This window comes from Penaeus vannamei, chromosome 14, assembly GCF_042767895.1.
Source record: "Penaeus vannamei isolate JL-2024 chromosome 14, ASM4276789v1, whole genome shotgun sequence".
In the NCBI taxonomy this organism is placed as follows: Eukaryota; Metazoa; Arthropoda; class Malacostraca; order Decapoda; family Penaeidae; genus Penaeus; species Penaeus vannamei.
The window spans coordinates 21,338,540-21,351,045 of NC_091562.1; the positions used below are offsets into that span (position 1 = coordinate 21,338,540).

General features: G+C 37.6%; 2 protein-coding genes across 6 annotated transcripts in view; one reads left to right on the forward strand and one right to left on the reverse strand.

Moving 5' to 3' along the window:
• LOC138864020 (peptidyl-prolyl cis-trans isomerase-like 4) overlaps positions 1 to 7,358 on the reverse strand; it is a 7,840-nt gene extending 482 nt beyond the window's left edge. The window contains exons 1-3 of one of the 5 annotated variants that reach the window (XM_070129812.1): positions 7,025 to 7,358; positions 1,510 to 1,626; positions 562 to 746 (exon numbers count right to left, since the gene is read on the reverse strand). In XM_070129812.1, the coding sequence (XP_069985913.1) occupies positions 577 to 746; positions 1,510 to 1,626; positions 7,025 to 7,094 (357 nt within the window). In that variant the 5' untranslated portion in view covers positions 7,095 to 7,358 and the 3' untranslated portion in view covers positions 562 to 576. The other 4 variants (XR_011399050.1, XR_011399051.1, XR_011399052.1 and 1 more) reach the window with 4 other exon arrangements.
• Positions 7,359 to 7,633: 275 nt separating this feature from the next.
• LOC113822652 (protein shuttle craft) lies at positions 7,634 to 12,376 on the forward strand (the record flags this gene model as incomplete). Its single annotated transcript, XM_027375184.2, is given in 3 exon segments — positions 7,634 to 8,187; positions 9,959 to 11,846; positions 12,151 to 12,376. Coding segments are annotated over 2 exon segments (2,105 nt in total), but the record flags the coding sequence as incomplete, so codon positions are not given.
• Between the last annotated feature and the right edge of the window lie 130 nt (positions 12,377 to 12,506).

A 12,506-nucleotide genomic window follows, 5' to 3' on the forward strand; every position in this document is an offset into this window, starting at 1 on the left:
TTGATAAATAGTATGCTCAAATAGTATTGATGTTCTTAACCCACTGGCACTGGGTTGTCTAGTGTGGTTTAGTTTGAATAATTTTGTTTACACATAGATGGCTTCATGAGACCTTAGCCACCAAGGAGTTTGAGACTTACTTGATCTTTGAATTTTTCGTGCTAAAAGTGTTTATTTCTATTTCTCTTATTATCTTTATCAAAATGTTAGTAGGGCATATATACATGTTCTGTCTACTGTGATGTTGATGTATAAATTTGTTTACAGACTGATGGCTCCACAAGTGCTTAGAAACCAAAGAATCAATTTGGTAAGGCAACTTGAAAAGTTTTAATTATTTATTGTTCTTGTTTTTATCATTGTCATCATTGTTATTATTGTTAAATGTAATAATAGTAATGTTTATAAAGATGATAATATCAGTAATAATGATGATACTATCAGATATAATTTTTTTTCCATCGAAATTTGAGGGAAACTGTAAACAAGCGAGGTTAGGTAGGTCTAATAACCATCTTCTTGGTGACTAAGTGCTTGTGAAGCCATCTAAATGTAAACAAACACGACCAAACAAAACTACAGCAGAATGCACAAACTCATCACCAATTGGTTTAACCCATTGGCACCGGGTGTCATGTACGTACATGCCATGGCTGTTGTGGAACAAACGCCGGGGGCATCATGCCATGCCCATTCCCGCGCTACTGGCTCGTCGGACGGAGGTTGTTTTTCTCCACTAGTAGCGGCTTCATTTATATGGTAAAGATTTTAGGCAATGGCACCTAAAGTGAAGGTAAACCTTCAAAATTTAAATTTTTTTTATAAATTTTAGAAAAATAAAAGCTTTTAGGTACTATATGTCGCTCGCAAACTACCGATCGAGCCGAGCGCAAACAGGGGAAACTGCCAGTGCGCGCCAACAAGCCGGTGTATACGTAAACTTGACAAAATTTTTACCCGTCGCTGATGGGTTAACATCTAATGATAATGCTAGTTACTTTTATTATTATATTATAAATAATAATATTAGAAATGAAAGGAAAGACTTTTTTTCCAAAAAAAATTAAGTCGTATAAAACTGTATAAAAGCCTTTGTAAAGTATATGAAATACTGGGATTCATCCATAAAGGAAGAAATATGACACTTGGTTTCTACGGCACGTGTGCATACTACATGAGACATGGTAAAAGCAATAGTGTCCAATTTGTTCATCAAATAAATATGTAAAGTTGATGATTAGTTTAATGAACATTTTATAAAAATATACAAATAAATAAATAAATAAGAAAATAGATACAAATAAATACATAGGGCATGCAAGGAAAACTATAACTTTTTTCATAATGCATATTACTATATACACGTAACTGACTCTGGTCCTCTAAAGAAACTAGAATCTTGTGAAATGAAATATTTACTAAAGAATTCAGATATCAATAGACATCCAAGTTGTAAATAAGCACAAAAGCAATTTTCAATAAACAAAAAAAAAAAAACAAGAGTCATACCTCCATGTCCACTTGCTGATGGGTCTCCTGTCTGTGCTATAAAATTTCGTTCCACACTGTAGATCAAATGTAAGTTGTAGTATTTCATCTTACACAGCTTAAGGAAGTTCAGGCATGCTGAAAATAAGAAAATTAAAGTTAACCTTTCAAGGAAGATATATGGGTCATCATAATTAGGTATAGTTATTACCGATGGCAAAAGATTATCATGGGTCTATTGTCTTTATGTCCTATGAACACTGTCACATTCTGAGGTATGCGGTACACAGTGAGGGAAAAGGATAGCAAAAGTTGTTTTATCTTCTAACTTTTCCACTTCTTTACTAAAGCCTTTTGAATAGTTTCTTTGCCATCCTGTATACATACAAGGCTCTGCATTTTCTCTGGTACATCATTCTAGAACAATAAATATCTTGTTAATGCTAAAAAGCAAGTGTTGCAGAAGGATATCTTTTGTATCTATACCTTCATTTTAATGTTTTTAAAATACATTTATTCATATACCATTTTTAATAACATTTGGGTATTGGGTGCTTGTCCAAAAAAGTACTACATCACCTGACACCATGTAAAAAAAAGTCAAGAAACCTCTAAAGGCCTTATCACTTTAGCACTTTTTCTGTCAATTTTTTTCTTTTCTGAATGAACTTTGTATGAAAATCATGTAAACAAATATGACGCTATCGGAGTAAGGTCCCGAGAATCACACAAATATTCCCATACATATTACATTATTTTAAAGAAATATGATGATGTATATTGTATATATGAAAGTTCTAAAATATTAGCTTATGTTTACTTTCACTCATCTTATCTAATTTATTAATAGCACAAGATCAACACGGAAATTATTCAGATGGAAACGGTCATAACCATCTTGGTCTGGGAGGCGTTCAGTTTGTAGATGATCCTTGCAGAGAAAGAAATTGACAGAAAAAATGCTAGTGTGATAGGGCCTTAATGATGGCAGGATTGAGTATGGACTGGTTCCATTTAACAACAATTTGCCAGGATAAAGAAGCTCAATCTTACCAGAATGTATATGGTAGAGGTTTCTTGGCTTGCGACAGAGCTCAAAAATCACAGTAACTTGAGGAACTACATTTGGTTGCTGCACAAGGCAGTAATGTTTATTTTTCAAAATCTATGAATTAAATCTACCAAATAATAATCCTAATACATATGAAATCAGTATTGTTGGACACCCTATGATGTGTATTGAGTTTTAGTAATTTTCATTAATGGCTGCTGACTAATGGCCCTGATATCTAGGAAGATAATAGGTGACAAATAGGGAAATAATAATAATAATAATAATAAAAAGAAAAAAAAAAACTGAATATAATTATCATACAAATCAGACAAATATGAATAGATATAGACTCCAGGTATGGAATCCACTAAGGTCCAGAATGTGAACTGAAAGTCTGTAAAGATCTTAGTGTAACATTAATGATAGGTAAAGATGGCATGAGATCCAATTCTGCCCAGACTCCCTTTGTGAACTAGTGTCATGACAGAATCTTTGGTGTCTTTGACACTTCTACTGAGTAAGACACAGCAATATGAATAAATATGTCCTTGTGTAGTGACATACTCTTGCAAAGTGGAAGCTTGTGATAATTTCTTTTATAAATACCTGGTTGATTGATTAGGTTCTGCCATGGCAGAAGGGAGTACAAGTCCCTCCTTTCACAATTGATTATAGGTACCGAGCCTTATACACATTCTATGTATTTACTTTAGTATTTAGTTTTTTAACATAATGATTATTAGTGTATATTCTTTCAACTTTACCTAACAATTTCCATAGTCTACATTATTGAAGCTTCTGGTTGCTGCTGACTAAAACTATAAATGGCCAGGTAACATCATAAGCAATCCATTGATTATTTTTCATTACTATTGGAAAGGTCTACACTAAGTAGGGAAAAAAATCCTATCTCTTAAAACTGAACTTGTTCTTTACAACATATACATTATTAAAGATCAGAATGTTAATGTTTATGGTATGGATGCACGAACGCAAACCGAAGATAATATTCTTGTACAGGACAAAATGTCACAGTCGACACTGCAAGAAATAATCTGCAGACATAAATGGTAACACCACAAATAAAGGAAAAAAGAACAAGGTAAGCACTAATCATATAACTCCTCTTGGTACTCTTGAGAATCCCTTCTATCTTGCGGTGTGCATGCAAAACTGAAGACAATATTTTTCTGGGGTGTTGTGACTGGGCACACAGCAACTTGTTGAATAGATTTTGTGATGTGGAATTGGGGACTTAAGGGGACCGTCCCTGAGAGAGGGGGGAGGAGGGGGTTAAATTAAGATAGTTAGCGTATAGTATAGGTACATGGATGAGGAAACTACCAAACGAGTATTAACCGCCTGCTATGGCTCGTTGTCTTGCAGCCGGCGTGCGAGTCCCTCAGCACCCGGAGAGGTACGTCGCTATTGAGCGCCCAGGTACACCTATGTGGACTTTTGCTTGCGGCAATCGTGCATAAGGCATTTAATTATGACATTGCGCATAGATATGAGTTCGTGAATGTTCAAGGAACACTTTTATACCAATATCAGGAAAAAATTATATCACCGTGATTTATGACGAAATATTTTGTGAAATATATCTAAAAAAAAATGTATGTTTTGTGTCCTTTTACACACGAAATATGCTTTGATCGAGACTCCCTGGTAATATGTTTTAGTTTACGTGGTAATATATACGTATATCACATACGAAGCACTAATGTTTAAAAATAGCCTTATAAGGAAGGATTGAAATATTTCCGTTACATTTCGCTCAACGGTCGGTACATCACAGCAGGGGGCAGTTTGAATTGATTTGAAATTGGTAGTTACCGTTGTAAAGACCAATTCAATACGAATGTTACCTAAATGTCGGATTTTTAAACTTCGGATGTATAAGCGAGATACAGATTATTTCATGTTGAAGATGATAGTACTCAGTAATACCTGCTCTGAAATAAAAACTATATGGAATTTTGAGCTCGGTTGTATGCGTAGTCTTCGTCTGGTGTTCAAAAAGCTATCGCATCCGTTTCGTGCGTTCCCGATAAAAATGAATATGTTTAGACGTTACCGTAAGTCTTAGGCACCATAAATTGGCAAATATCCCACAACACATAGGCATCTGCATGATTTTATGCACTTCTTAGTAAAGATAATGGGTGCAAATGGCTAATCATAAACTTTACACTTGTTCTCCCTTGCAATCTGTTAATATTGACAATTATCAAAGAAAATGGGTATGAGAGGGATAACTAATAAATTTTATTATTTAGATATGAAAGTCAATGTAGGCCTACTAAATGATGATGATTAATCTTTTTAACTTTATGTGCGTGCGTTCACGTACATATGATCCTCCTCGAAAATTATAAACACCCAGTGACCATCTCCCCCTCCCCCCCCCCCCTGTGTGAGGCATGGGGAATATTCAACGACTTTCGTAAGTTCTCGAATTCAATGTACTAAATTCATATGCTTTTGAAATTCTCAAAATTGAACCACCATGTTGTATTCATGCCAGGACTTTATAATTAGAATGATTTTGTACTAATGTTGCCATCCACAGTTCCCCATTTCTTCAAAAATAAAAAATAAATAAAAAATAAAATGGAAAATAAAAAAAATATTTTTTTTAAAAAAAGGTTTTTATCTGGTTTAGATTAGTTGTCTCTATGGTAAAATGCATTTATTAAGCTTTTCACACGAAAATATCAACTTTAATGAACAACGAAAAAAAAAAAGAAAAAAAAGTGACATACCTTTACAGAATAGCGTCCCTATTAAACATGAAAATTCCTATTGTCTTGGTAATCATTGCATTGCAAAGTACACTAAATAAGCGTTTTTTTGATATATAATATCATTAGATTCAGAGAAAAATAACAGAGATAACGAACTTTGGCAAGGTGCCAAATACAAAACGCCGTAGCTCGGCTATTTTTTTATGAAGCTTCGGTACTTCCCAACTCACGTAATTTTCATGCGATCCAAATGCAGTTTGTTGCTTTCACTAGAGCCTCGGCGTCCCATAGCCATGTAAAAGGCCGATTTTTGAATTTTTGCCTTAATCAAAAAATTATAATATTTTAATGCTGAAAAACGCATTCAAAAATAGTTCTCTATGTCAAGCTGTCCCCCGCCAAAAAAAAAAAGGAAATTCAAAATTCGGCCTTTTACATGGCTATAGGCTAGAGTTGATCTAACACTAGCATTTTTGGGGGAATATTCTGTAAAGAGCTCTGATAGTTGGGAAGTACCGAAGACATACCAAAAAAAATAGCGATTTTTTTCAACTTTTTGGGGGGTGCCCCCCCCAATGGGGGAGCAAAGTTAAAATTTATATATATAACGAAGCGCAATTCTTTGCTCTATAGCATGCAAAAAGAATCAATCAGTTATCTCTAACCGATATTTTTTTATGATGTATAGAGTAGGGAAAGGTGGCCATTCTCAGGGACGGTCCCCTTAATCTCTTATGCTGCGTCCAAAACTGCTCGTCCTGCTCGTCCAGATTAGTTGGACGAGATATTTTGACTGTTCGGAACCTCTACAACTTATACTATATCTAAAAGTTGTCCATCTTGTCCAGCTGGTCCTCCTGTGAAGGTGGGTGAACAGGACGAGATGATGTCACAATAGCTTTTATATGTAAACGTTGACAGTTGCAGGAAATCACAAGATATTGATGGGTAATTTTATGGCCCTTTATTAATGTTCTCAAAGGATATATGTATATATTTATTTTTTGTGTTTGTCACTTGCAGGCAAGTTAAATACGCATCAAAGTAGTTATAAAACCTATGCAGCATCCAAACTGTAGAGTATTTTTCTTGCTTGGGGAATATTATATTTTTTCATGTGCAGAAAACATCATTTAGTGTACATTTGCGCAGATGGATCTGTGGATGGATGATGAAACAAGAGCGCGGAAAGATTAAAGGAATATTATGCGCGGAAGATGAACTAAAAAAGAACTAAGCTTGCGTGGAAAGTTACCCGAGAACTACATTGGCGCAGACAGAATTTAACCAAATATTTTCTGTAAAGGGAACGCATTCTCATGCAGACAAACCTCTACAGTCTGGTGCAGCGTGTAAAATAAAGACATTGGTATGATACAAAAGTGAATGTTTACATTCGAGCCGGTTGCATTCTGGGTCTTGGAGGTTCCGAATGGAGCCCATTTGTCCTGCTGGCTCTGGACAAGTTGTCTGGACGAGCAAGACAAGGAGTTCCGAACGCAGCATTAGTCTTCTAATTTTCTAAGACACTAAAGCAAGTCCACAGCTCTCTTGTAGAATCAGCTGGTGGTAGGCAGCAACTTTGAAACAGTGTAAAATTACACTATATGAAATTACTAGAACTGCTGACTACAGATTTGTTACCATAAGCCAGCTACCGGTACTGGTCATTAATCAATCCAATCTCATACCTACAAAATATATTATACAGAACTACAATTCTGAAACCACCTACTTCTGGGTCTCTCTTCCGTGAACAAATCCACGGTTATGTCGCCAATCGTCGTCTCGATAACCACGGACATTTTGAAAATTTATTAATATGAGAAACAAGATTAAACGGAAAATTAAGCAGCTAGACAGCAGTCTTCTCGCTATAATGAGAGAATATCTGCTTATAGCAGAAAATACTAAGTCTCCCGCGTATCTTGATTACGATTTTGCCTTTTCCCCATACACATCTTTACATATAATTTGTTAGTTGAGTGGCGAATGGGTGAAGAGAACATAAAGCCTTAGCACGCTTTCCATGCACACCGTAAACACTGTGCATTCGAGTTGGCGTCAAAAATATCTCAAAAGCTCTTTCATCGAATAAGTTACCACAGTGTATCTACTTCAGGCTGGTATCATTTGCATATGCTATTTTACTGAATGATTTTAAGTTTTCTTTTGCGTAGTAGTTTAATTAAAATTTGTTTCGAATGTTTTTGGTCTCCAGTAAAAGATTTTTCAGGAAATCAGTTGTCTAATCATGATTGGCACAACTGAGAGGAAGGATTGGACAAATGATTTAGAACGATTGTTTGATGTGATTTACACTTGTCAGAATTAACATTTTCAAATATTTCATTAGATTTTGTATCCCCGTGTATTTATGATACTCGAGATATCTGTAACCATTACGCCATCCTTATACATCTAGTAATCGACTCTACCATTTTCATTATAGAATCATCATAAAGCAATCACCAACACACATTGAAAAAAAGGCTTCAAAACACATGAAAGCATTCGCATTAAAGAAACCAAAACCTCCTTTCATAGAAAAAAATGAAACTAACTCATATCCCATGATAGTTATTATTTTTACTAGACAAATCTAAATAACACGAAAGCCCTAAAAACCTCCAAAATTAAGTATAAAACGATTTGAAATAGGAAAGAAATGACACATATCAAGGATATCATACATCGTGCATCTGGCAACTCCGTTCAGCCCGTGTTGAGGCCGAGGAAATTATCATTAAAGATTAAAAAAGTCATTGTGTCTTCTCCCGTTCAACCTTGAGTCTTCAAAGTGAGTGTGTGGAATCCCCTCCGCAAGCTAGACAAGATGACCGTGGCCATGCAAGAGCCCTTAGTGCTTTTAGCGAGCTAGAGAGGGCGAGAAAGTTGGTAAGAAAAGTGCAAGGATTTGAGCCTATTTTCCCTCTGGGTTTCGCTATCTCAGCCTTTTTTCTTCCTCGCTCTAGTCACTCTTACAGGTCGTGGCGCAACAGGGTCGAACCTATAAGTGTGTAAGGGTGTGAGTGTGGCAGTGTAGATCACGTGTGAAGTGTGAGAGGCGCTAGAGAAAAGGTTGAGGTAATCCGGTATTATGTCTATTTTCTGGGAAGTTATGTGTTTCATATTTATTCTTTCTCTTTTTCAGCATATTTGTGGTTGTGGTCATGCTCATTTTGACAGTTTGGCAATGGGCCAAAAACGGAGATTATTGCTTTGGCTGCAGGAAAAATCAGGGAGGGTGCTTTTGACTTATTAAAGTATGTCATTTTCCATTTTATGTTTCTAAAGGTGGCTGCATATGTATTCATTATCCAATACATGGTGACCTGTGATTGCTCGTATAGATTTATTGATTATTTTACTGAATTTATGGTGTATGAGGTAACAAGTTCATGTGGTTATCCATATGGCAGAAGAGAAATCTTGAACACATGCCCAAAATTGAACCTCCTGCTTCAGCAGACGGGGAGTGCGGAAGGTGCACAAGGGAGATTGTGGGATCAAGCACAATAAGGGGCTGGTGATTTTCATAGATTATGCAAGTTACTTGGCCATTATTTAACATTCAGATGGCTTTCACCTTTTAAGCTTTATTATAAGAGGCTGGTGCACCCTCCACCTGAGTGGTATGCAAAATTGTTAACTTGTATGTGTGATAGGACACGAAGGTCATGGACCTCTTTGTCTTAATTTTGTAAAGAGCTTGTCATCTTCGGATTAATTCTGTTGTTGGTTACCCGTGGCTTTGAAGACAGGCCAGGCTGGTGTAATAGAGGATTCTTCTAGAGAAGGTATTAGACTTTGTTCCTTATTTTCTCCTATTTTTATCTTTTTTTATTAATAACCACTTCCCACTGGGTGGCATGGATGTACATGTCTTGGTTGTTGTGGACAAAGTAGCAGGTGGCAACAAACACGACCCCTCCTGTGCTAGTACTCTCAATATGATTCTCTCTTAACCCAATAACGACGGGTGTCCCACACATGAGACACCTGAAAAAATAAACATTGCCGGGCATCCCGCCAGTGTGACGCTGTATAGGGGTTTTTGCTCTGACACAGCAGCGGGCCGCAGCTGGCAAGTGGACAGACTCCGGGGAAGCTCCTCCCGCCGATTTTATAGCCGCCCAGAATTTTTTATTTTCGGCTTCAAAATATACCAGCATTAATGGGGTAATTGTTATTCTCAGCCTTGGTTTGAAAATATAAGACAATGTTATGTCCACTAGTGACCTACATTGTAATCACTACCAGGTGATATACTGATTGCTGCAGTTTATGTCTACTAAAGCTCCAGCAAAGACCATCATCTCTCATGTACTTTTTGGCAAGAAAGAGCTTTTACACTTCCAGTCCAAGTTCTAATTTACCAGAATATGTGTAGTAGAGATACGTTGATCTTCATCAAGAAGCTAAAGGCATGGAGACTAAGGCAATCATTTGACAATATTTCATATTTATTGCTGCTGCCAAATTTTTTGGGATATCCAAAAAGTAATAAAGGAAAACTTGAAATATCATTGAATGTAAATATATTATATGAAGCTTATTCTGAATGCAAAGACATGTATTTGTCAATGTCTCTGTCTGTATTTTTATATACATGTAATTTGCCATGCAAAAAGATAAGCTATCCTAAAGTTACTACCTTCATTTTCAGAGTTGCAGAATGGCAGAAGCTGGCCGGAACAGCGGAGGAATGAGCCAGCCGGGAAGAGGCTCTGCATACAGCACAAACTTTCCATCACCCATGACGTACCAGCCCATGCAGGTACCACCATTCCAAGCTGGGTACCAAGACATGTTTGTTCAGTCATACCCCAGGGTGATGCCCATCTCACACTTCCAGGGTAATGTACTCTGCCAAGACAATTCCCAGTTTCAGGGGAGTGGACACTACCAAGGAGATAACCAGTTCCAGAATAATAGCCAGTTTCAGGCCAACAGCCAGTACCCAAGCTACAATCACTACCAGAATAATGCACACTTCCAAGGCAATGGTCATTTTGAAGGGAATGGCCACTTGCAGGGGAATCAGTATCCAGGGAACTTGCAGTATGAAGGTAATTTTGTGATACCTAGTAATCCAGGAACTAGAATGATGTGTGATGAAAACTACCAGACATACATCGTAAACAATGCAACGCAGGTGGCAGGGATGGACTTGCAATCAAATACAAGGCAGTATAATTCTGTATCTCATAGTGTAAGAAGAGGCCCACCTCCAAAGTCAAATGTTAGGTATAATTCGGGAAAAACAGACCAGAATTGGTCTTTGCCAGTGGGGCAAAGCATGCTTTCAAGTGGTAGTCAAACAATGGCAGCATCTGGCAGTAGTACAGTTAATGTTTCAAAAGGAATAGGTAAAAGTGCACCAGTGACTAGTGATGGTTCTGTTGGAAATGTTGTCAATGCAAATGCACCTCAAAATAACTCAAGTTTTCAGAACAGGACTTACTCTGGTAACAACAAATCAGGGAATACAGTAGGAAACTTTACAAAAGAGTTACCCCGGAATCCAAATGCAATTGAAAATGAAGCCTTTGGAGGTGAAGCCAAAGTCAGTCCCCAAGGTAATGATTGTGAAGGTATTATCAATGGAATTGCAAGTGAAGGAGGTGTGAAGAATAAGGGGATGAATCGGGGAAGGGGAGGAAAGGGAAGAAGAGGAGGAAGGCGAAACTATGGTACAGACAGGCTGAGTCAAGGGCCAAACATGCCTTACACCTGGTATGAACCTCGAGGAGCTGCATATGACCAGGACCAGAAGAAACGGGATAGGGAAAGTGCCCTGGCTGAGACTGCAGCATTTATGCAGAGGATGAGTCTTGGCCGTACAGATAACCCTCCCACAAAGGAATTGGATAACAATGACAGAAGATCTAGAGGTGGTCGAGGGAGATATGATTGGGGTGGCAGTCATGGCGGAGTTGACAAGAGACAGCAGAGAAACAATTCTGAAGAGGAAAAGCAAGGGAAGGAATGGAAGAACAGGCAGGTTCGAACTGAGGATGGGAGGACTTATAATGGAGGTTATAGTAATGTTTATGATCAACCTAATGATCAAGAAAGGCCTCTTAGGCAAGAGAAGAACTTTGGCCGTGGAAGAAATGGACGTAAGAACAACAATGGAGAAGGGCAGGGGTTTGATGGAGAGGTGGGAGAGAGGGAAGAAAGTGCCTCAACTCAGGGTCCAAAGCCAGGAAGAGGCAGGGGCAGAGGCAGAAATGACAATGGGAGAAAACTATGGGGAGGCAGTGAGCAGAGTGAAAGGCCAGGGAGGGAGAGTGCCCCTGCACCAGTGAAGAATGAACAGAAGGCAGAGAAGGAGAGCAGCCCAGTGGCAACACCCAGCATAACAAGTTCAGGCAAGGAGGATGAGCAGACCCAGAGAGACAGACTCATGGAGCAGCTGATGAAGGGAGTGTATGAGTGCATGGTCTGTTGTGACCGCATCAAGCAGCACCACGCTATATGGTCCTGTGTCAACTGTTACAACTGCTTCCATTTAGGATGCATAAAGAAATGGGCAAAAAGTTCTAGTGGAGGTGAGAGATGGATTGACAGAACATTGTTTGGAATTAGAAAAGTTATTCTTTAATGTGTAGCTCCAACAAAAAGTTAAAATTATAAAGCTAAATATTTATGTTATAAAACAGCAGAAACTCTTGAATAACATTCTTGTAAATTAAATACCCAGTTATCAAATTAGGAATACAGGAATATAAGTAGTAAGATGTTTCCAAAATGAATATACATGGCAGTAGAAAATATAACCTCCTTTGCCTAATTCTTTCTCTTCCTTGATTATGAAATTAGATTTACTCAAACATCATCTCTTTATTCCAATAGACTCTGGCTGGAGGTGTCCAGCCTGCCAAGCAGCCACGCCAAAAGTTCCAAATGCCTACCTCTGTTTTTGTGGCAAATTACGTGAACCAGAGTGGAACCGACGTGACACACCACATTCATGTGGAGAGGTGTGTGGTCGAGGAAGGAAGATTGACTGGTGTAATCATAAGTGCAATATTCTATGCCATCCAGGACCATGCCCTCCTTGCACAGCATATGTTAAGAAGTTAGTAGTTCATTTGTGTTCTATTGGATATTTTAGTATTGCTAATGTTGGCATATAGTGTGAATTTATTTTTATTTGATTCTTTTGGATATTTTATTATTGCTAATGTTGGCATATAGTGTGCATTTTG